The sequence below is a fragment of the Trichoderma asperellum genome, chromosome 2 (assembly GCF_020647865.1).
Source record: "Trichoderma asperellum chromosome 2, complete sequence".
Taxonomy (NCBI): domain Eukaryota; kingdom Fungi; phylum Ascomycota; class Sordariomycetes; order Hypocreales; family Hypocreaceae; genus Trichoderma; species Trichoderma asperellum.
Genome location: NC_089416.1, coordinates 3610185 through 3634053, shown reverse-complemented (window position 1 = coordinate 3634053; position 23869 = coordinate 3610185). Strand labels below are relative to the sequence as shown.

At 50.6% G+C, this 23869-nt stretch overlaps 7 protein-coding genes across 7 annotated transcripts; 1 reads left to right on the top strand and 6 right to left on the bottom strand.

The window, feature by feature from the left end:
• Nucleotides 1-5305: 5305 nt before the first annotated feature.
• Nucleotides 5306-7780, bottom strand: GCS1 (Zn finger-containing GTPase- Activating Protein for ARF; the record flags this gene model as incomplete). Its single annotated transcript, XM_024903212.2, has 6 exons — nucleotides 5306-6412; nucleotides 6494-7208; nucleotides 7263-7432; nucleotides 7504-7569; nucleotides 7630-7702; nucleotides 7770-7780. 6 exons carry the CDS (start codon nucleotides 7778-7780, stop codon nucleotides 5306-5308), a joined length of 2142 nt encoding a protein of 713 aa, XP_024766742.1.
• A 1988-nt stretch (nucleotides 7781-9768) lies between these two features.
• Nucleotides 9769-10269, bottom strand: TrAFT101_003493 (uncharacterized protein; the record flags this gene model as incomplete). The annotated part of the gene is made up of 1 exon (XM_024903211.2): nucleotides 9769-10269. The coding sequence occupies one exon, from the start codon at nucleotides 10267-10269 to the stop codon at nucleotides 9769-9771; it is 501 nt and encodes a 166-aa protein (XP_024766743.1).
• Nucleotides 10270-11875: 1606 nt separating this feature from the next.
• Nucleotides 11876-12574, top strand: TrAFT101_003492 (uncharacterized protein; the record flags this gene model as incomplete). The annotated part of the gene is made up of 2 exons (XM_024905827.1): nucleotides 11876-11911; nucleotides 12137-12574. The coding sequence occupies 2 exons, from the start codon at nucleotides 11876-11878 to the stop codon at nucleotides 12572-12574; spliced, it is 474 nt and encodes a 157-aa protein (XP_024766744.1).
• A 1118-nt stretch (nucleotides 12575-13692) lies between these two features.
• TrAFT101_003491 (uncharacterized protein) lies at nucleotides 13693-14911 on the bottom strand. Its single transcript, XM_024903203.2, has one exon. The coding sequence runs from the start codon at nucleotides 14796-14798 to the stop codon at nucleotides 13704-13706; it is 1095 nt and encodes a 364-aa protein (XP_024766745.2). The 5' UTR covers nucleotides 14799-14911; the 3' UTR covers nucleotides 13693-13703.
• A 154-nt stretch (nucleotides 14912-15065) lies between these two features.
• Nucleotides 15066-15396, bottom strand: TrAFT101_003490 (uncharacterized protein). Its single transcript, XM_066126903.1, has one exon. The coding sequence runs from the start codon at nucleotides 15371-15373 to the stop codon at nucleotides 15119-15121; it is 255 nt and encodes an 84-aa protein (XP_065983010.1). The 5' UTR covers nucleotides 15374-15396; the 3' UTR covers nucleotides 15066-15118.
• A 525-nt stretch (nucleotides 15397-15921) lies between these two features.
• Nucleotides 15922-18109, bottom strand: TrAFT101_003489 (uncharacterized protein). The gene is made up of 7 exons (XM_024902260.2): nucleotides 18061-18109; nucleotides 17945-17985; nucleotides 17668-17834; nucleotides 17367-17549; nucleotides 17002-17295; nucleotides 16460-16924; nucleotides 15922-16394 (listed from the first exon to the last, which is right to left on the bottom strand). The coding sequence occupies exons 1-7, from the start codon at nucleotides 18066-18068 to the stop codon at nucleotides 16158-16160; spliced, it is 1395 nt and encodes a 464-aa protein (XP_024766746.1). The 5' UTR covers nucleotides 18069-18109; the 3' UTR covers nucleotides 15922-16157.
• A 635-nt stretch (nucleotides 18110-18744) lies between these two features.
• Nucleotides 18745-22667, bottom strand: TrAFT101_003488 (uncharacterized protein; the record flags this gene model as incomplete). Its single annotated transcript, XM_066126902.1, has 2 exons — nucleotides 18745-19283; nucleotides 19337-22667. 2 exons carry the CDS (start codon nucleotides 22665-22667, stop codon nucleotides 18745-18747), a joined length of 3870 nt encoding a protein of 1289 aa, XP_065983009.1.
• Nucleotides 22668-23869: the final 1202 nt, after the last annotated feature.

Sequence of the window (23869 nt, the reverse complement as noted above, 5' to 3'; positions counted from 1 at the left end):
ATACACGGAAGCAAATCGACAAGTTCTCGTATAAACGGCCGGTCAGCGGATAAACGCAGAGAAGAAGCGGAGCTGCCCTGCCCTGGCCCACGCATTGTCGTTGGTGTAACCCGGAAGCTCGCCGTTTGCTGTGTCGTCCATAGGGCCAGCACATTTTCTTGTAGCATTGCATGCTGAATGCTACCGAGTACAGAGTACAGAGTACAGAGTACAGACTACTACTGCTGCTGCTGCTACGACTGTTGTTGCTACTAGTCACCGCTGCGATGGGCAAAGCCCAATGGAAAGATTAAGGCTTCCCTTGAATGGACCCCGATGTTCCATCTGACCCCATCTGACCCGAAATGACAGGAATTCGGGAACGGGGCGGGTGATTGCAACAATGTCTCAACCCTTTTTTCATTGGCTCATGGGGGCGCTTCTGAGATTTGGGGGTGGCATCATCTGAATCAACCTCCACACCATTGAGAATCGTTCACCGATCAACGGGGCCCAAGGGGTTTTGAGCACATGGGAAGTGAGATCGACTCAGATTACTGGACAGGGGATTCGGAGTTTTGACGACGAGAGAGACATCTTGTGGGCTCCGGCACGCTCTGCAGCTGTCATTGCAGACATGTTGCTTTGGCCTACCAAGGACACCAGCAAGTGGCTTGTGCAAAAGCAACAACCGAGTGCAGGTATCCATGACAAACAACCCCAGACCGACTCAAGATGGAACATCGTATATCTGGGGCACCGAAGGCGCAGAGAAGGAAAAGAGCTAGTTGACACTAACACGGGGAGAGCCACTACTTCGCCGATTCTTCAGCTGGACTTATGGAGCTTCGGCGAGATAAGCTACTGGCTCGGCCTGGGCCATCTCGGAAACAAAATGTCGGATTTGATAGGCGCCGACACCTTCAGCCGCACCGTGGACTCGCGGATCTGCCCGGAAACAGACCAAGGTGCGTTCTACACTTTGTGTCTTGAAGCGAGGCAAAACCCATACAGTACATCCCTAGCATTGCTATGTTTAGCAACCTCGCGCCAAAAACATTCCGCCCTCATTTCTTTTTCCTGTTCCCCCTTTGACAGCGAGGCCGGCACGTGGCCCCCGCTGCCTCTCCCTTCGAGTCGGTGACGTCGACTAGCCGTGCGGCTGAAGCGATCCAAGACATGGCGCTTGAGCCAAATGAGCAACCCGGACAGATTTCTCCGCTCAGGCATCATTTCGCAAAGGCAAGGGAGAGAAAGAGAGGGGGTCGGTGCGTCTGTCCAGCTCTAGAATTATACCTCCTGGAGAGAGGGAATACCTAGTAGGTAATGACGGTACGGAGTTATAGTCGGGGGCAATGGCAATAGTAGTAGCAGTAGTAGTATGTAGTAGTGCTGCCGCTACCGCTGCGTGTGCTTGCACGAGAACAAAAACCTCATCCACAGCATGGTCGATAGATCTGATAGGCACACGCCGCCTTGATACGCGCACGGCGCACACCTTTCCCCTCTCAGCGAATTGCTTCTCCACCAATAGACGACCGCAGATCGCCCCTAAACTTACAGTGCGCCAGATCAGATCAAGATCAGGATCAGGACCTTTCTGCTGCTGCCGCGAGATCTCTCCCGGCGGCCATGTTCTCACCCCCCCTTCCTTTTCCGATCTTGACCGTCAGAGTGCAAGATTGCGTTTAGATATGAGATCTGGTTGCTTTTCTTTTGTTGCTCGATATACCGAGCTGGTTCACTGGCGCAAGATACTGCGCTACCAGCTCTAGGTGACTGACTTGCACCTCTTTGAAATTTGGCTCTTCACTTGGCCCTTTCTCCTGCCTTTACCCTGTCTGTCCGGCTGAGTATTGTACTCCGCCTTTTTCGTGATGTGGAGTTGGGCTGTGATGGACAAACGCACGCTCCATCCACCCAATCTCAGCCCGGCCGCATCTAGCAGCAACTCACGTACACACCCACTTAGCACCTTGGCTAACAAGATCGCTGGTATCCAGTACTTTCTCCTACCGTTCCGTAGGCGCCTTCAAAGCCTACTAGCGTCTTCAGAGTGCTTACGGTGTGAATACGCCTTCTTCCCAAAACGCACAAGTGATACGCCATAACTGAGGGATAGCAAACACGGAACCCATCTGGTTTCCACTCACAAGCAGCGCCCCGTCAACCCATGCAATAATCCCTCGTACGAAGGTGCTACAGAATACTAGTGCAGACTTTTTCCTTCCTTCGTATCTACTAGTACTACAAACTACGCTGGTATACTGTCGTATGCTCTAGTTCATTGAGCTGGTTGAAAGCCGCAACTGACGCTGACCTCCTTGTTGAAGAATAGCCCGCATGGAATCTTGATATGCAGGCCGGGTCTCTGCATAAAGGAGAGGGAAGAGCGGTAAGTTCCGGGGGAAGCTAATTACGTCGTCGCATCGTTGGGTCTTGCTCCATATCTCATCTCATGTTTATGCATAGCTATGACTAGTCATATTGACGCTACCCACTAACGGAATGTTTTTAACACTGTATTTGTTCTCTTATTCTTTCCGAAAGGCCAGGAGAGGAATGATCTCACTAGGGAGTTTAAGGGAAAAGCAGAAAAAAAAGAGTGTTTGAGAGAGAGAAGGTGTACAGATATGCCAGTAATACGTAGTCATACGGTTTGGATTATATCGCGTGCCCAATTGCCACGCGTGCGCACACTGCAGAATAAGACATCATTGAGAGACATCCGATACCCCTGATAGACACTTTTCTGTTTCTCTTCTGTTCGTTTTCCCCACCGGTTTAGTTGTACCAGCTGGCGCTTTTTTCTCCACGTCAAAAAAATAAATATAACCAAGCTAGTGGAATCAAGATTAGAAGAGAGAATCAAGAAAGGTCATACGAATACCCAGAACGGGACGATTACCCGAGACATACAGCGCGGCCTCGGAATGCTGTGATTGACCGATAGACCGGGAGTGTCCTCACTACTACCTGCTACCATCTCGACGGGGGCCCCCCATTCCAGCCCTAGGTTTTGACAGCCCAAATGAAAAACAAAAAAAATACATTCTCCACTAACCCTCTGTATGGACGGCGATGTTCCTAGCTGAGACTCCAGAAAGGGGGGGCTTTACCGCTGAACGATATGTCACTTTAGTCTTGCTCGTTCGGATCCGACGGTAAAAGGCCCCTCCCCAAAGCAAGGGAGGAAGAGAGACCATCGCTTCTCTGGGGGGGCGTTTTTCTTTTTTCGTCGTGTTTTTCCTTTCTTGTTCTCGGGTATCGGACATTTGGATTTACGGGAAGCTACAGCGTAGTGCTGGCTAGTAATATTTTTTGATCATTTTTCTTGTTTTCAATGCTTTCTTCTATAGATTATTGATGGCGCTACTGCCGTGTTGGCGACCCGATCTGTGCTTTAAGCCCCCTCCCAATTTTTTTTTTCTCTAGAACTACACCTTGGTATTATACAAGTACCTAGTAGTATGATGTCAATGGGGCGAAAGGGAAGCTTAGCTTTGGCTGGTACTGGTTCTTGATTGGATGTACGGAGCGATCTCCTTTGGACGAGTTAGAATTTAGAAGCGCGGGAAGGAGTGCTGATACATACAGGCAGATCTGATCTCAATTTTTTTTTTTAAGCATTTTAGAGAATGGCACTTGCTCAGATCTCGCACCCTCTTGTGTGTCTCTATTATTTATTTATTTATGGGCTAGTTTAATTAGGTAATGATATGCGTTTTGGGTCACCTGGGCTAAATTTTTCAAGACACACCTCAGAGAGAGAGAGAGAGAGTAAAAAAGAGGCGAGACAAATTTCAGGGCCCGTTGTTGTTGGTGGTATAGTAGTAGTATCATCATCAGCAAGGGGGGGGGGGGGGGGGGGGATTGGAGAGCGGGATGATGCGCGTTTTTTCACTTTTCTTTTTTCTTCTTCTTCTTCTTCTTGTGGCAATGACCATTTACTGTATACGGCAAGAATGGGTTTGAGACAATTACCGTTGGAGTGTTCAGTTGGAAACAGATGCTGGTCGTGTTAGTTCGGTTCCTGGTACATAGAGGTGTTCTATTCTTGGCTCTCTCGCGCTCTGTCTCTCTCTCCCTCTCCCTTGGGGATGGGCTGTGGGAGGTAATGGCACGGACTGTCTTTTTTTTTTGTAACGAAACTGAGAACTGATGATACTGGTGATTGCACTAAACAAGTTGGCGTAGAGGGGTTAGGCTGAATGAATGTATGAGACATGCTATTATGAGCATGTGTAGGCTTTTTGACCTTGTAGTTGCTTACAGAGACGGATGGTCATATTTTGGGTATTGTTCAATTATATGTTCAATCACATCTTATTTTGGGTATCGTTCAATTGTATTTTCAATTACGTGTTTTCAGGTATTGTCCTGAGCTTTTCTGATGTAGCTTGATGAGGAACCCATGTACATTTCTATAGGCTGATCCATCATCGTCAGATAACCAAGGAAAGAATAATAATAGTACAGTCAAGAGAAAGAGTCTTCATTGTCAAATATGCGAAGTCTACTATAATGTGAAGAAGGAAAAAATAACCTTTCCCCTTTCCATACAAATTCGCAAATCGTCTTAAATGGGCATTGTAAACCATTGATTATACTACCACATTCCTTGAAAACGTCGTGAAAGACCCTCACACAATTAGAAGAAGTATAATGTTCATTGAACAAGTTAAACTGCAATGGCTTCATAGACCAAGATATCACTGATGTGCTGCACATTCATGTCCAAACAACGGTTATTACTATCGTCTTTACAGACATCTTATTTTGTTAACCGCGAGGAATGGTACAAGTGTAGCCATAAAAGCCTGATAACTTAATGGCTGCCAAGGTACAACGTATTCCGTTTATTATATATACGATTTCATCTATTAGGCAACTTAGAGAAGCCAATTTTCAGTACAGTTATATATAAACAGTGAGCTTTGCAAACCCATTGATGACTTGAATTGTCCGATTTCGCGCTTTGACGCACTCTGGGGCATCGTATTGCCCTGGCTCTCAATGCCAACGTATTCTCATCCAACTGCTCCCTCATCTTCACTTCATGAATCGAAAGAAAGAGTGTTCCCACTTACTCCACTGAATAATCGCAAATTCGTAGGCAGTCAGAATCCTGATGTCGCCGTAGACATGTTGCCTGTATGTAGAGAAAAAAAGAATCATCGAGCAATTGATGGTGTAGTCTCTGCTACTCGTTTCAAGAAAAAACAACAACAACAACAACAACAAAAAAAACAATTTTATGCTTGGTATCCAATGAAATGGCATGCTCTCGGCAGGCAATATCCAAACTCCAGGCTTAATGGCCTTATTATGCTCCAACTTCAGCAGTTGTTCCGTCTATCCATTCACTCTTTCTTTTCCGCGAGCCAACACTCTTGTCTGATGGTGTCACCGCTGGGCCAGTGCTCCTGAATTTCCCGAGGAGTTTGGACAGTCCGGGGATATCTAATCCGCCGAAACCACGACCAGCACTCTCCCGCTCACCAATGGCCACAACAGCTCCAATGAGATCGTGAGTGATGGCATCGTCAACGACGCTGTCATGGTTGTAGTGGGGGTGAGCGTCGACGAAGTTTCGAATCCATCGTGCGGCGGTGTCAAGCTCACCACTCGCTCGCTTGCTGATGAGAGAGAGATAAGTCGCCAGCTCACAACGGGTCTGGACATCTACGTTGACACTGTCAAGGTAGCTTTCCACGATGGGGATCAGTCCCGGGAAGTCTCCGTCGACTGATCCGTTGATGATCTCGTTAATGGTCATCTCCTCATACTCCTCTTCAACCGGAAGAGTCCCTGGAGATCCTGGCCGACTGGGCATTGCGGAGCCTGGCCGGCTATCGTCACCAAAGACGGTATTTGCGCGCGATGGTCGTGCTGGGAAGGGATTCTTGCGGAAGTAGAACTTCTCCTTGAGGACAGCATCTATGCCATGGGCTCGCTCCATATTCTCATCCACCTTCTTGATAGGAATATAGAAGTTGAGGTCAAAAGACAGTATAGCTCTTGTAACTAGAACCATGAACACCGAAAAGGCAGCATTCTCGAAGTCGGTCACCTGAATTTCCATAGACCGAAATTCGACTCTCCATCCAATGTTGTTGTCGGCTGGCGGGGGCTTGAATCGCATGTGCTGCCAATTAGTTGATTGGATGTTTTCGAAATGGTCAGTCTTGTTTAAGTCAAGCTCCTGGAGGTCCTCCTCAAAGATGACAATAGGATCTCGAATGAAAAGATGGGCAAAATGGGTAGCCAGACGATCATCCATGCCACCTTCCATAAGCTGGGCCTTGATTTCCGGGTCAATCACTAGATCGGGATCCAGATACTCTGGTCGTAATCGTGGATTGGTAGAAATGTACGTCGAGTTGGAGGCATATCGCGACTTGGGGATCCTCCAGCGGTCATTTTTGAGGGGCTATCCGGATACATGTTAGTTTTGGCTTTCAAATTTGCTTCTGAAACACAATGCTCCGAAAGAGGGAAAGATGCTGTTTACCTTTTCACCAAGCTCCTCTGGTGTCCTGCAATCGACTGCGCGACTAATCTGATTCCACCTCACATCAGTGCCAGCCAAGAAGCCCTTGTAAATAGGAGTTGCTGCGGTTAAAGCCAACATGATGGGGCCCAACGGGCTCAGCTGATCGTAGAGCTCTCTGCCTTCGACAATATTCTTAGCCTGGAAAGTAATTTGAAGACAGCAGCTTCCCATTCCAAAAGCCATTGCATCCATGTGAATAAAGTTGTCTGGGGCGGCTCCATTGCGCACGTCATCGTCCTCGGGCCAGTTGTGTAAGTCGTAGTTGACGGTAGGGTCTTTCCAGGGATTGGGGGTGTTTTTGTCATGGAAGATGGGCACATTGACTTGCACCTTGCGAGTTCTTCGGGAACGGATATTGGCGGCCAAGGTCGGGAAACGGATGTGAGGGTTGGCGATCTCGTCCGGTACAAACTGTGACCGCAGCTTGGGTCCAGAGGGAGGGTAAAATGGGTAGGTGAATTGGCCTGGAACGCCAATCTGGGGGAAAGTAGTGAGTGTAATGGGGAACTCGGTGGGTAACATGTGCTCCTTGGCAATCTTTCGCCGGAGCTTCATGTCGGGCTCAACGCCCAAGAGTTCCTTCAAGCCAATGCCCCATGGTTTTCCAGGTGTGGCCTCCAGCATAAAGCGGCCAAACTCTGGGTGAAAGACGGGCAGAGTTTTGGAGGATTTGCTGCAATAGCTAGTCAGACAACTGCGCGGAAACTGTGTGAGGTTGATAGCTTACCATGGCTTCTCAGCAGGCTTCTCAGCAGGCTTCTCGTCTTGAAGCGCAGGTACACAGCCAGCTTCAGCAAGCTCCTTGTCAGCCGCAAGAGCTTTGAGGATTTCAGCCTGTCGAAGGGATAAGAGCACCTTGGGCTCATCCTCTGCGTATGTCACAACAAGATACTCGACCTAAAGCATTGTTAGTGAGTTGACTTGAGAGTAAGCTGCTATGTAAGCCGGTGTGAGTGAGTGAGCGTTACCTCGTCGCCCCATAGCAGGGCATCCCGTTCTTTGCCCTTGGCTTTATTCCAGATCTCCAAGAGTTGCTTTCATCATGTTAGCGCCCACTCAACCTCACCAGGTAGAACAAAACAACGGCAACAAACCTTGATACCCCATTCTCTCACTTGGTTTGCGCGTAGCTTGGCTTCTGGCCACTCCAATGCCGTTCCCAGCGCTCTGTCCGTTCATAAACCCATCGTATTAGTCAACCATTACTTGCTAAACGTGCTTCGGTACGACCTACAGGAGACCCATGGTGCAAACGACGGAGTGAGATGTCGAGAGGGTTGAATGCAAAATGCTCCGAAGAGCAATTTAATGAGGAGGAATGCCGTTGGTGGCACTAGCAACGGCGGCGATGATCCTGATGACAAAGATACTGGGAATAGAATATGAAAAATAAGAATTAGACGAGAGAGCCGATTTTTCTTTCTCCTCGGGTAGCTCTGCAGGCACAGGCCCAAAAAATGGCCGACAAGCTGATAAGCTTCGATTTTCGAGCAGCCCCAATGCCGGTCGGAATATTATTAAGCAGACGCAATCCCTGGGATCGGTAATCAGGTCGGCAGGAATCGACAAGCCTGGCCCGATGAAGAGAAGACCAGTCTCTCCGCCGCAGCTTCAGATGGCGATGCGATGCCGTGGAGACGGACGAGATGCACTATCTATGTAGAAGGTGAAAAAAATCTCAGCACTTATCAAATCCGAACACCCCCACTCCGAGAGAAAGGCGCGCCACCGGGACGGGGGTTAGAGGAAAGTAAGAAAAACCGAGTCTCGAGGCACAATCCAAGGTTGACGAGTGGGATGGTTGCGGTTTGTATCCAAAATACATAAGATTGAATCCAGCGATGCAGCAGGAACGGCCTTTATCTAATGTTTGTCCAATCCCGTGTGACTGTTTTTTGTTTTGTTTCGGCCTCTCTCCCACTCTCCTTCTTTGCCTTTTAGATCTACAAGCTGAGGCCGTTGAGGCGGGTGGAGGCACTTCTAGCGCCCTAAAAAAGACATTAAGGATTTTTGGATTCCATTCTTAAAAAAATAAATAGACAATTTGGCATAAAAATAAAATTCTCTCTCCGCTTAGCCCAGCGAGAAACGTAACAAGAAGGCCGTTGTGGATCCAGGGCGGGATTCGAGGGCCTAGGATTTGTGAAAGCTTAGAAATCCAAGCCGAGCTGGAACGTCGCTTCCTCGCACTCGGCCTGTCGGGGGGGAAAGAGCTCTGAAGTCGGGCAAGAAAGCAGGGCGGAGTCCGCCTGCAAGAAGCCCTTAGTGGCTCTCTGCGGGTAATTGATTACGCCTGGATGCAAGCCGTTGGCAGCTGCGATTGCCATCATCGTGGGCTGGACGTTGGTGGTTTTGACGGTATTGCTGCCTCGACGGGCACGTTCTCCTCTGTTATCCGCCGGGCTAGTCCACGGCTCCAGAACTCCCCTTTTTGGGGGCTTGCCAGCCAGGGGATCTGAACACTCCCAATCGAGGTATTAGTACCACCATTAGTCTCGACAGAAAAACGGGATGCCTTCAAGAAAAGCCAAAAGGCGCTTTTGGGGGACCAACAAACCCCCATTGTCAGGTCAGCTGGCGATGGCAACATGCAACGGATGCATTGCGTCATGTAATGTACCATATGCTGCCTCCTGGGCAGTTGGCCTTGGAGAACGTTGAACAGGCGTTCTACAAGTGTGCCCTTCAGATCTCCGAGGTGAAGGTAATGAAATATTGAATCTACTAATCTGGGGGATTTGTGCTGTTGCTGCTGCATGTCTCTCTTCTTCAGAAGTCGCGCTAGACCCCGAGAAGAGGTGCCGTCACTTCGAAATACGATCGTTAACTAGTACCTGCTAGTAACCATACAAGACAGAGTACACTTACCTAGTACATATGCTACTGTAGTGATACCGTGTAATTTCCTCGCAAGCGTTTCTCTGGTTGCCATTACCTAGGTACTACTAGGTAGTAGTTACTGTTGGCCATGCCCGTGTAAAGTATTGCAGTTGGTCCATGCTCCCTTCACCGAATACACCGTGGGCTCACCGTTTAACCCGCCCCCAGTCCGCCGCCGCGTGTTTATGCTATATCATTCCATGCCGTGCCATGTCCATGCCTCGCTTCCTACGCGGAGAAGCTGACACAGCACGGAACCTTAGCTTTCCAAGCATACGGGTTACTCCGCACCGGAGTTTGTAGACCAGGAGGGAATCAGTAAGCAGCATTGAGGATTTGTATCATAGCCGTCTCTATTGCCGAAATGAAACTCGCTGCATGAATGTAGTTACTGTACAATGCGCAGAAGGGTTGCATGCATAACTGCTACTGGCTGTGGAACGTTGTTGATGCTGTCTGTGATTGGCTCTAGAGCCAGCAGAACCAACCAGACATTGACCATCTACGAGGAATGCCACTATCTCTGTGGCAATTCTAGGCGAAAGACAAGTATGAAACTCTATCTGCCATGTGCGAGCGGCTTCCAACGACTGTAAGAGCTTGGCCTTGGCCAATCCAATGAAACAAGGCCAAAGGCAGTGCTTGTCCGCAGATAGGGAGGGATGCCTTGTGCCGTTCAATTGACTTCGGTCCGCCCATGTTTGCACACGCACGACCAAGACCAAAAGGACAGCCCTGGGAGATGAGGGGTTCTCAGATCCGGGCAACTTGACTGGCTCTCCGCCGCGGGATTCGCGCCTCGAGATGGCCGTGACTGGCTCGGCCAGCAGGCTTTTGCGTGAGTCTTTGGCCATCAACCCGGATGATGGCACGAATGTGGGGAAGCCCTTTAACTTTTGCCCTCTTCTGGCTTAGATGATGAGCAGAGCTGGCCGAACCCCAAGACGAGGGAGAACTTGGAGAAAGGGGGAGGAAAGAAGCGTTGCTGGACAGTGGGCAGTGCAGCTACCACCACACTCTGTGACTCCCACCAGCGTTATACACGCTCTGGCCGTCGTCATGAAGCTGGATTGGGGCACGACGTCATGATTGGCCAGGGTGGAGGGTATGGGTGATTACGTCATAGCCCAGCATTGTGTCACGAGTGCTGTTGGCAGTGGACGGCGATGCTGAGGGCGCAAAGAACGAGCTCTCCGTGTCTGTCTGACATCGAGATACAGCAAGTGGATGTATCGACAGAGCAGTGTGTAGTCACTGCAGGTTTGAAAAAGTTGCTGGAGGACCCTTGTGGGAACGAATGACCTCCTTGTGGCCCCATCTGTTTCAGAGCGATTAAGAGCGAGAGGCTCTGTTGGTGACGGCATAGCGGAGCGATACATATTGTATCATGCTTTGCACCGTACGAGTAAGAGCTTCATTAAGTGTACATGCACTTAGATTCTAGACTATTATCATTCATTTTATAGAAGGGCTACACGGATGGCACAGAGCATACCGCTGCTGTGGCTTTACCAAGCAGAGTCCCCAAACGGCAATTGCATGCTTTCTGTTTTAGCTACTGATGTACCTGCAAACCGAGGTATTTTCATCTCACACATGGATGCCCTATTAATGCAGATACCGTCTTCGCCGAAGCTAGAGCCCACTGTTGGGCAGGTATCTCCAGGTACTAAGCAGCTAGCTTGGCCATACCCGCAGGCTGCTGCGAAGTACTTTGTCCAAAGCGGGCTTAGATATAAGGTAAGGTACCTGTAGGTAGCATCAAACGGCTGCAAGTAGGAGAAAAAAGCAGCGGTGAATGATCAAAAGTGTATGAAAATCTTAAGAAAAAAAAAGAGAAAGAAGTACAACGTGATGAAGGGGTAATATTGAATATTTGCAGTGGAAGCAGCAGGTTTGGCAGCAGTGGCAGCAGCAGCAACAGAAGCAGCACGTCCCAAGCTACAGCTGCAGGACCTCCACCGCAGCTGCTACAAAATCACTGCCGAACCAACCAGAGGCCGCTTGAGTGACCTCCATCAACTGGATCACCTGCTCTCTGTCCCCTCCCATCCCCTTGCGCTCAGTAACCTTGCTGGGAAGAAGACTCAGGGACCGACTATTTTTTGTTCGATTTATTTATTTTACTATTTTCGACCTTTTTTTATTTGGTGCCTCTGGAACAACGACACTTCATTCTCTCTTTTCACCTCCTCGCCATTTTCTTCTTCCTCTCTCTCTCGTCCTTGAAAATAAGGAAGCTCTACTTCGACACACATACTGCAACCCCCGCACGCCTGTTACGAAAAACCAAAAAACCAATTCAGCTGTGCCTGGCACACTCACCACAAGCCCACACAACTGAGTCGTAGCCTTTTCCAAAGACCTACTGCTCGATAGCCTCTTTTTTCTGTGCGACGAGCAACTTCAACGACAAAGCGATCGATCCGATATTCTTGCCTTTTTATATCCCAAGACACCATGAACCCCCACCAGAAGAACAAGGTCGACATCAATGTGAGAAATCCCCAGTCCTAGACGTTTCTCTTGCTACCCCTCCTCTCGCCGACGGCCTGCATTGGGGCAGGGTACAGTGACCAGAAAGGACGGAAAGAAGTGCTGGAGCATTTCCTACCGCCTGTTAAAATGCCAAGGGAATTGGGATGAAAAGAAGCCACTTGCGCAAAATTACAATGGACATGACTCGCATTTGCTAACTGGCTGCCTTTACTCTTGCTCTAGTCGCTCTCCCCGGATGAGCAACGTCTCTTCCGCCTCTACGGCAAGCTGCCCTCACGATCCGACCACTTCGCCAAGCACCTCAAGGACCGCAAATACTTCGACTCAGGCGATTATGCCATGTCCAAGGCTGGCAAGGGTGACGACGCCGGTGCCGTTGGCTCGCAGCATCCTGTCCCCGAAAACATCCCACACCTGACTTCTCCTACCAACGGTGGCACCAGCGCTCCAGGCCACGCTCACCGCGGATCGGTTCCCGGCATCCAAGCCGGCAGCCCTATCAAAGAGGGCAGCTTCCTGAACAGAGAGACATCCGCCGAGGGCCAGGTGACGCTAAGCGGAGACGACAAGAAACAGGATGAGGAACAAGCCAAGCCTGTTACTGCTGGACTTGCCGGAACACCTATTGCCGCTGGCGAGGCCATGCCGCTCCGACAATAAACCCTTCACAAGAATGACCAGGAATCTGAAATTATATCCCGCTTACGTGTCAAGATTACATGTGTAGTATCCGACCATGAGGATACTGCAAAAAGAACCATCTCTTTCTCCCCAGCCACGCCGTCTGATTTGAAAAGTGCGATATGAGAAATGACATGAGACGGGGAGAAATAGCTGTCATATCAAACAAAAATAAGCATGGATGATGATATTATCTACCATCATTCCCTCAGTCTCTTACATCCCACTCTATCTAGTTACAAAGATATTTGCTGCGAGGATGAGGAAAAAGGCAAAGAGAGGCATGGAGATTGACACGAAAGGTTAACTTTGAAGATGGATGAAATTTGTTGTTTTTATGACGAGCCTTTAGTTTTTATGCCTTCCTCCTCCCCTTCTTTCTGTTTGCTTTTTCTTTATTGTTGTTGTTATATGACACGTTGGCGTTTTAAACCGGGAAATGGGGAGGAGGGTGGACGGGACATTGTTCAAATTGATCAGAAATTTTCTTTTTTTCTTTTTGCTTCGGGCGCTATGAATCCTTTTGCGCAGAGAAAAAAAAAGAAGAAAAAAAAGAACAACTATTTTAAACTCTAAAAAACGACGACATGGACTTTGCTCCTTTCTTCTTCTTGTTTTGTATTTTTACGAGTTTCGTGTTGAAAGTTGCTTGCTTGCTTGCATTGCTTTGCGTATGTGTCCCACAATGAGAATGGGGTTTCACCTCACTACTACTGTCGTCGTCGTCGTCGTCGTCGTCGTCGGTTTTGATCTTTTTTTTTCTGACGCTGGGTTTCGACCTATGTACCTTTTGTTGCTATGGCTATTAAATCTCTGTGTAGGTATGCTTACTGGGTGTTAATTGATGCAAAGGCAAATCAAAGGATGAAAGACGGCCAGAGGGATTATTTATCTGTGTAGCATACACAAAACAAAGAAAACAGACGTGATTTCAAAATTTATTCAATTTTTTTTTCTCCCCTTTCCTTTCCTTTCCTTTCCTTTCTTCCCCAAAGCATAAGGGATATCATTTCTTTTGCTTGTCGTCATTAACGGTCATTACAAATTCCAGAAATTTCTCTCTCTCTCTCTCTCTCTTTTTTTTTTTTTTTTTTTTTAATATTTTATATTACAATGCCAATGCCTTGGTAGCCATCTCCATGGCGCCCTCGAACGTCTTGTTACCGCCAATGAAGCCCGCCGCATGGACGAAGACGCAGCCATCGACTCCGCAAACGCCATCCAGCTCGGCGTCACGGAATCCCCTCCACGCCTCGGGCAATGGCTTCCGGCTGGTGAAGGAGTCTTGCGTCTCGGGCACGCACTGGATCCTCCACTTGGCACCGGGGTTGGTGCTCTCGGCGTAGAGCACGTACAGCACCGAAGGGTTGCCCTCGCCCTCGAGAGCATACAGGTGCTCCTTCCAGGGCACGCTCTGACCCTCGATGACGAGGATGCGGCCCTCCGGGTCGTGCTTGGCGCGCTGGTCAAAGGCCTGCTGGACAATGGTGCGGGCGGGCAGCCAGGCCTTTGTCATGAAGTCGAGGGTGCGCTCAAACTCCTCGCCGATGCGGCGGCTGGCCGTCAGGAAGAGCTGGTCCTCGGCCTGCTGGGCCTCGTCGGCGTCGGCGGGCTTGGGGTCGTTCCAGTTGGGGTTCAGGCGGCCGACCATGGCGCCGAGGGTGAAGCCGCCGGTGCTGAAGCGCTGCTCGATGCCGGCGGCCTGGAGGGCGTCCCGGTCGTAGCGCGAGATGCCGTTGTCGTGGGCGTCGACGGCCTCGATGAAGTTTTCGTAGATTTTGTTGTACAGCAGCTCGACGTCGGCGCTGGAGTCAGCAGCAGTGCTATTGTCGGCCGCCTGCTGGATGCTCTGGGCAATCAGGTCGCGGCCAAAGTGCATGTAGACCAGCCCCGCGCTCGACAGCTTGGTGTTCTTGCCGGGAAAGGTGGTGTCGAAGCCGCGCTGGTGGTGGTCGTAGCGGTTGCGCTGGGCGTCGTACTCGCCGCCGACGTCGACGACGGTGTGGCACGTCTCGAGCGTCTTGGGGTCGCGCGTGCGCACCAGGCGGCTGTCGCGGTAGGCGGGCAGCATGCGCAGCATGTGCACGGCGAGGGCCTCGTCGGCGTGGAAGTGGCCGCTGTGCGTGCCGACGAGGACGCTGCTGTCGGTCTTGAGGCGCTTGGGAGCTGATTCGGCCATTTTGGTCAGGATTCGACGGAACATAAACTGGGAGACCGTCTTTTGGTGGCAAAAGTGTGAAGCTCTTGAGGAGAGAATTGCAATGGGCGTGGGGAGGATGTTGACGATGGGTTGGGCAGGATTTAAAATTTCAGAGGAGAGAGCTGCAAGGCGGCCAATGAGAGACAACGCATTGCTATCAGGGTGCTTCTTCACCCCGCTACGAGACCCCTCCTGTAGGGCGAGGCTGGGGGTGTCTTGCCTGAATTTGGTTCACTAACACGTGCTGTATGCTGTGTATTGTTTAGGTATCATAAACCGTCAAATTGCCAAAACTTCTAAATCAGTACATTGATACTATTTCATTATTTGTCCAGCCCTTCCCTTCCAATCTTGCTCATGTCAACCTCCTCGCTGGCCTTCACTGCCGGGCCCCTCAGCCCCGCCTCAGCTCCCGCATCTGTGCCCGCGTTGCCGCTGATGCGCCCTGATCCCACGCCCGTGGTGCGCATGTCTGCAGAGTTCCAGTCTGATGCCTTGGGAGGCTGCTCGGGCAGCGGTAGGTTCGCCTGGGCATCGGCGATCTGCTGTTCTTTGGACTGGTGCTGAGATTGAGACATTGTTGTGTGTGTTGTGTGTTTTGAGATGTTTGGTGATTGACAAGTCGTATAATAGTAGTAGAGGTTTTCTAAGTAGGTATTGATGTGAGCAATGAGCAGTGCTAATTGTTATGACAACACTGCACTTACTGTATCGCAGTGTTATTCAATTGTTTCAATTGTAGTAAAATAAAATGATATCTTTTTTTTTTCCATCTCATCTTCACCCTTCGCAAACGTCTTATATACTTTCTTATCGCGAGTTGTCTTCCCTATTCCTTCGCCTCAATGACGTCGCTATGCACTCAACTGTCTGCAATACTCGCAACCGTCCGCTGAAAATGCTCCGGCCAATTCCCCACAAATTCAGGCGATTGCCCCCTTCCAGATCTGCGAATATTTGCCATCTCAATCTCATATACATAAGTTATGTAATGTCTCCGCTGCTAAACTTCCGATTGTGATGTTATACACGTCTATAAAGAGTAAAACAGGTGGGTAAGAGGGCCCATTCAATGGCTGCAATCCTGGCGCCAATTGCATCACATTGGCCACTGATATCCTCAAATGAGTGTCAAAATTTCTCAGATTTGTCGTAATAGCAGCTACTACTTGATTAAAAAACAAAACAAACAAACAAACAAAACAATGATAGATATCAACGTATTTCCTTGTCCGAAACGCCAGCCGCTCCATGTCTTTCTTAAACAGTCCAATCGGAAGCGCCCACTCTCGTCAGGGCATCCATCCTTCAAGTACTGACACATAAAGATAGCGAAATAATCAAACGCCCACCTCCACCTCTTTACACTCCTGCCATTCGCCTATCCGTATCGGCAGAGGTGGGCTTCTCTCCGCTATCGGGATTCAGGTAATCCGCATCCTCTGCTGCCTCGTAGTCTGAAACCAGATCAGATACTACTTGCCTTGCTTCGTCAAACTCGTCCAAGTTTTCGGAAAAGGGTGCCGTCTTCTTGTAGCCTTCAATAAAGGCATTGCGCTTCCGCATGCCGTCATATTGCTTCAATATCCTCTTGAAGAGCTGCATCGCAATATGTAGTCAGCAACGTGAAATAATAAAACAGAATGGGATCAGGGTGTACGAACCGTAGCAATGCTCGTGTGGTTCGCCAACATCAGCCCGCTCACGCGATGGCTCATTGGCATATACGGACTTCTCTTCGTCAGCGCCACCTGAATACTGGCAGGACCCCATGGAATGAAAGTGGCCAGCTTTCGTTCTCGGATACGCAGCAGACTCTTATGCACATCCGTCGGATCCACCTCGCCTTGGATGACATTCAAGATGGAAATGTAACAGCTCTTCTTGCCCGGCACCGTCGACACCATGCGGTTCTTTGGCTGCAGCAGCCTCCTCATCACGTCCAGCACCGTCGTCTTACGGACTGTCTTGGCCTGCTCAACCTGGTCACCGGTGAATGGTGTGTAGGCCGTCATGAGAAAGTGGCAGCGCGGTGTAGGTATCAGCGAGGCCAGGATGCTAACAAGATCATTGTGCATGTATCCAGGATAGCGTAGAGTTGTCGTGCTCGCAGACATGACAGTTGCGACCTATGGTTTGACACACATATCAGTTAGCTATATACTGCTCATCAGCGTGTCTCAAGCCATATATCCCCCCAGCTTACCAGTTGATTTGTTTGTTGAAATGAGGGTTCCTGCACATGGAGTCTATCTGCAGCGATGTGTGACAAGGCACCATTGTCTAGGACGACAACGGAGTCCGCGTTTTGTACCAATCTTCTCATTGAGAGAACGCTATTGTAAGGATGGACCACCACATCTGGGGCGTTTGTTGTGTTGGGAAAGACAGAGTAAGTCTGTATGATTTTCTTCGGGAACCGATCGTTGAGCCGCTCTAGGAGGAATGATCCCAGACCCGACCCCGTACCTCCGGCGATAGAATGTAGCATCATGAATCCCTGAACTCATTCCGTGAGCAAATACATATCCAGCCAAAGGCGGAAAAAAATATGCACAGCTATATGCTTACCTCGAGCGAGTCGCTACCATCCGCCTCTCGGTCAATCATCTCCATAATATCTTCGTAAACCGCCTCACCGCTCTGGTATCCGTCACCCCAGTTATTCGCCGCTCCCATTCCATTCTTGCCCACGTAAAAATTCTCCGGGTTGTAGATATTTCGGTACGGGCCCGTCTGAATGCTGTTCAACACCTATTGTTGAGAAAGACGCACGCATTAGCCCTCTCCTGATTCTCTTTGTCTTCTCCTTCCTGCCACTATTGAACCGCAGCAAAAAAAAACGCATAGATTGAAAAAAAAGGCGGCATACCCGGGGTTCCAGATCGATTAGGATCGCTCGGGGGATATATCGCGTATCGTCGCTCTGGTAGTAAAACACATCCTTGCGGTCGCCGCCCTCCGTCGCAAAGTCCTCCAGGTTGCCGTCCTGGCTAATTCCGTGTTCCTGACATAGCTGCTGCCAGAACTGACTGCCAACTGGAATAGAGAAGCCAAAGTGTTAACCTTGCATTCGCCGCACGTAAACAAAGCCCGAGCAAACCGCCCAAGGGGAAAAGAAGGGGAGAGCGGAAGCGCATAGCACTCACTGCTGTTGCCGCACTGTCCAGCTTGAACGGTAATAATCTCGCTAAAGAGTTGTAAAAGAAAAGGTCCAGTTAGCCTCGATCAGTCAAGCAATCTGCTTCAGGCAATGAGTTCCTACCGTGGCATAGCTACTGGCGTTTGTCTCTCGACCAGAGCTGTTGTGGTGGTTTCGAGGTTAGTTACGGAATTATAGCGAGCGCAGACGCGCCACGCGCAACTTTAGCTACCCAAGTACCGCTATCGATAGCAAGCTCCCCGCCCCCACGAGACTACCAGTGTCACAGCTACCGCCTATGGGTACTTATTCAGTTTCAACATCTATCTGATACCTACGTTATATATCGATTTAAAAAAGTAACATAATGCTCTATGATATGAATGGCACAGGAATTGGCAGATAGACTAAAGGCACACAAAGGGATCAACTTCAAGTTTACTCATTTCATTGTACAAACGCTAGACTTTTGTTTCTTCAAATCTAGGATAGTCCATCCCTCCCACTCAACTAGCAGTACGTCTGTATAAAGTACAAAAACTCCAATTATTACACTATCATGATCTTGTAGGGGTACAGTTAATCGTCAAAATCAAAAGGGCATGAATACTCCTTGGGATATATAGGTTTTCATTCTGTCACAAAACCCCAGCCAGGGAAAAATAGAGGGGGAGGCAAACCCTTCCTGAGTTTCAAGCTTTCTAACGCCCGCAATGCTAGTAATAAAAAAGACAGTCCCCCAAACCTCCCATCTCCCATTTCCTTAGTGAACAACCGGCCGTAGAAAATGCACTTGTTATTCCCATATTATTTCTTGTTTAACGCCTTGTGTGTCTCCAACGCCTCGGCCAATGACTTGGCCAAATCCTTCGTCTTCACCTGGATCATCCAGGTTTCGAGGCCGTCACCCTTGTCATTCGACGTAGTCATTTTCACATACTTCTCATCTGCCTTGTAAGATAGATCTGGCAGTACAGACCGGTTCATGGCAACATTGCCTCTAGGTTCCGCTCGCAGAAGCAGGCGCACCGTATTAGTTTCTTTGTGCTTCAACAAGCGTAGAGGCCCAACTCCCTGGGTAGCCCATGGGCTTTTAGACTTTTTCTCTTCAGCATCCGATGCTTCTCCAGCGGGAACAAACTTGAGTACTTTTGCGCGAACTTCGTGCAAAATGTCTTCGTCCCTATCCGCGCCTTCTGTCAAGCTAATCTGCTCGTGCTTCTCGCCATCTTCGTCATTATTATCAGCAGCATTGCTGTTCGTCTTCACTTGGGTCGATGGTTCCGGAGTCCCGCCGGCAGGTGTGGTTGCCAAGCTAGAGCCTCCCCCAAGGTTGAATGGAGAGTCTAGACCCGTCGCTTTAGCGGCGCGATTTTCCGATTCGGAAAAGAAGACTTACTTGTCCCGGTGGTCGAGGAGCCACCAACTGGCGGTGCGAGGTTGAATCCGGAGGAAGGCTGGCTTGCTCCAAAGGTAAACATGGATGATGGCTGGCTGGAAGGAGCCGTCGCAGTAAAAGATGGCACGCTCGTGTTCGAGGCCGCACCATTAAACAAAGGTGCTGATGTCTGCGAGGGCTGACTTCCGGTGCCGCTACCAAACTGGAATATTGCGGAGCCTCCGGAACCTCCCGCCGGGGTGGACGAGCCGAAAGTGAACATGCCTCCAGGAGCCGAAGTCGTGGCCTGGGTCGAGTTCCCGCCGGCGTTGCCAGATGTGAAAGGATTGCTGAATCCACCAGAAGGTCCTGCTCCTCCCGATCCAAAGTTGAAGTTGAAACCACCACCGCTGCCATCTCCAGATCCGGATCCAGATCCAGTGTTGGATGGGGCCGCACCAAAGAGAGGTGCTGCAGCGGGAGCAGGAGCAGAGTTCATCGAGGTACCAAACAAATTGGAACTTGAGTTTGAGCTTGCGCCTGCCGCGCCGAAGTTGAAAACAGGAGGTGGCGCCGAAGTATCAGTGCCAAGACCAGTAAACTGCTTCTTTGCTGGTGATGCATCGTCCTGCTTCATGGGACTTCCACCAAACAAATTGGTGGTCGAGAATGAAGCTGGAGGTGACTTTGGAGCCGCTCCGAATAGAGATTTGGCAGCTTGCTGGGAAGTCTCAGTAGGCTTGGGGCCTGCACCAGCCGCTGATCCAAAGCTAAATAGGGGCGCAGCGGCGGTGGGCTGGCCCCCAACAGGAGGAGAAGGATCCTTCTTGGCCGGCACGGCGCTCGGAGCACCAAACAAGCTGGTTGGTGCTGCTGCAGGGGCAGCGGCGCCAAACAAGTTGGTGGACGAGGACAGGACAGGCTTCGGTTTGGCGGGCTCAGAAGTGAAGGCAGGGGTACTGGCTCCAAACAGAGATGTGGAGGTGGAAGTAGGTGCAGGGGCTGCGGCACCAAACAAGTTAGTCGAGGTAACTGGAGTGGTTGTTGCGGGTGGTGCTGCGGGTGCAGTACCAAATAGATTGGTGGTAGGGGTAGGAGAAGGGGCGGAGAGGGGAGCAGAAGGTGGTGCTGCGGCCGGCGCCGCTGGTTTGATGCCAAAGAGAGCTGCAGACGCGCCAGTCAACGGGTTTGCGTTTGAGGCATCCGAGCTGCCAAAGAGTCCATTACCCTTGGGCTTCTCAGCTTCCTTCTTTGGAGCAAACAGAGCAGCCGTAGACGCCGAAGGCATTGATGTTTTGACATCGCCAAACAGCTTGGAGGTTGCTTCAGAATTTCCGATGGCGCCAAACAGGTTGGTGGTGGCGGTAGCTGCAGGCTTGGCAGGCTCGCTCACTTTCACGGGCTCGGCCACAGCGGGCTTGAGACCAAAGAGCGACGCGCCAGTGGTTGGGACGGCAGACACCTTGGGTTCAGAAAACACCTTCTTGGTAGGTTGAGAGTCATTTTCCTTATCAGACTCTCCGCCAGCCAGGTCGGCTTCCGAAAGAGGCGTGTTTGCTTTGGAGCTCTGGTCTTGCTTAGAGACTCCAAAAATGTTGGATGGTGCAGTGCTCTTGGGCGCGAAAATGGAGGTGGAGGTGGAGGTGGCTTTACCGAAAAGTGAACCATTTTGGGTAGCGGATGAGGTAGGGGCAAATTTGAGGGGTTGGGTCGTGGGATTCCAGGTCTGGTTGATGGATGAGGCTGGTTTCTTGATGGCGATTTCATCCGCAGACTCGTCGGCTCGCACTGGTTGCCCATCTTGATCCTTTGTGATACGGTCAAAGAGACTGCGGCCTGGAGTGCTATCCCTTGTACCAGCAGCGCTGGATACACCAGTACCAAAGCCGGTTGACGGCTTGGTGCCAAATAGATTAGATCCAGCTTGAGAGGAAACGTCGCCCGCGCCGCTAGCTGCGCCGCTAGGCTCATCGCTCTGCGCACCCTCTTGGCTATCTTCGTTATCTTCGTCATCTTCAACGTCAGACTCAGATTCACTCTCGGCATCGGCTTCAATGCCGCTATTCTTTGCAGAGCTAGCATCGGACAGATAGCCAAAGATGTTGCCGCTGCCGTTGACCGGGGGCTTCAAAGAGTTGTTGAACACTGAGCGAGACAGTTTACCATTGGCAGCATTCTTGTCAACCGATTTGAAGGGAGTGGGAGAAGGAACGGGAGAGGCAGCAGCCAGAGAACCGGCGGGAGACGCAAGGGGAGATGCGGGGGTCGCAGCCGGCTTGCTGGCAATCTTTTCAAAGAGCGACTTTGCGGTAGATGGAGTAGCTTTTTGCAACTTGGCGGGCGAACCTTCGTTGGTGACAGTCTTTCTCTTATTCTTGTTAGGAGCAGGAGTGACGGCAGTAGGCTCGTCCACCTCATCCGTGACGGTAACCCTTCGCTTGCTCGCTGTTGCCACATTCTCAGTCGCATCAGCAGTCTCCTTTGAAAGGTCATCATCAGCCTTTCGCTTCTTGATGGACGTTGGCTTGCTCGGCGTGCCGCTGGCCTCCTCCTCCTCCTCTTCTTCTTCGGGATCGGGCAGGCCATGTTCTCGTCGCCATCTCTTGAGAACTTCCTTGGACGGCTTAACGCTCTGGAACTCGTACAGTCCATATCGAAGCAGAATAATGCTTCGGCTCTTTTCAAACTCTTTGGCAAAGTTCATAATGTTGAGCTTCCAAGTCTTCTTGGAGAAGATCTCGTTGGCGGCATATTTCAGTCGACGGAGATCGAGAATGCAGAAGAACTGGCGACGCTGCTCGTCGTCGAGGTCTGGAGGACAGAGATGGGCCAAAAACTGATCGGCATAGATGGATCCCTTAGAATTCCAGTCCTTTGGCACCTTGTTTGCCAAGACTTCGCCGGTCAGTTCTGGAGGCGGCGATGAGATTCGCATGTTGAACAGCTCCTTGTCTGAGGAGTGAGCGGCCAAGCCGCGAGGCGTCGGGCGAGCAGTGGACTCGCGATAAACGCGACTCGGCTCGGGAGTCACACCAGGGGCGAAGACCTTCTTCATCGTGCTCTGAGGGATGCTGGGCGAGAAGGAACTCGTCGGAAGGTCCTCGGCGACGGAGGCTTTGAAGAGGTTGCTGCGGGAGGAGACGCCGTTTCGGTTCAGGGAGCCCGATGATACTTCATCACGCTTTATCAGCAGCTTACGCGATGGAGCTGTGTGAGGCGTTCCCAGGCGCTTGTGGGCATATGGCGTCGCGACGTAGGTGCGCTTCGCGAAGGGCAGAGGAGGACGTGACATGGGAGTGCTGCTTCCAGCATCCGCGGCGTCGTACTCGCCGGGAAGGGCGAAAGTAACCATGGCGGCGACAGAGGAAGTGGCAGCAGTAGGGGATGTGAAAGAGAAACAAAGACGAGAAAGGAGGGTAGATGCTTAGAGACGAGGCGCGACGATGATATAGCTGGGTCGCGTCAGGGTAGGTGGATGAAAACGGCCACAGGGGTGCAGAAAGAGAGAGCGTGGTCCGCAAAAGTGCAGGCGGAAAAAAAAAGTCGTCGAGGGCAAGCACTCGCAAACGAGCACCAGCTGCTGCGGGGATTCACAGCAAACGAGCACAAACCAAAGGACAGCAATAAGCTCGTCGCGATTGCAATGCCGATGCAGATGCACACGCACGCAGAGTCGTCCAGGTCGCTGCCAGAGAGTTGACACGACAACCGGCGGACGGTGGTTTGGCGGAAGGGAAGTCAAAGAGATGGCCCGCAGCTTGATGCGGCACCTGCGCAGAGAGAAGGGAAAAAAAAAACGAGACGGGCGGCGCGGCAAGGGGCGATTCAAGCCAAGTAAATATTACTAGCAGCACAAGGGACACGGCCGGGGCCCGCTTTTCTACGCCCCTCCAGTACAGGTTAAGCATGTGGCCTGAGGCGAAAACAAGAAAAAGAAAAAGAAAAAAAAAAAATCAGCTCCCCGGTCTGTCACTTAGGTAAGCCGCCGGCTGCTACTGGAAGTGGCCGACGCAGGTGATCCGGTGACGCCTGGGGCTGAGGTCACTGCTACCACGGCAGGACACCATCAGCGCTGCAGCCGGCTGGACACGCCCTGTCCAATAACGTCACTTGCCCAGCTGTTTTTGCCCTGACGCAACCTCGCACGCCGCGGACGCAGCCAATGACGGTGTGGAGCTGCACGTACCGCGCGTAAGTACACATTTGGTACTGCGTACCGGAGGCTGCTTCGCTTTCGCTGCCTTGGTTGCACGATGTACACGCGCCGCCAGAAAAATCTATCAAAAAAGAGCCTCATTCATATCACAGAGCGCTCACTGAAGAAAGTGAGAGACAAATAAAAACGGTAAATCACACAACGGGAGGAAAGAGATCGCCAAATAGTTAGCAATACTATCAGTAAATATTCATGACCAATCCCTAATCAAATCCTACAATTAATAGATGAAAATCAAAGGAGGGTGGTGCCAGACTTTCTTGTCTGTGTCGTCTTGTGCGGGTCTTGAAGAGCAGAGAGCTCAGGCCACAGGGCATTATGACAACCAGCGGAAATGA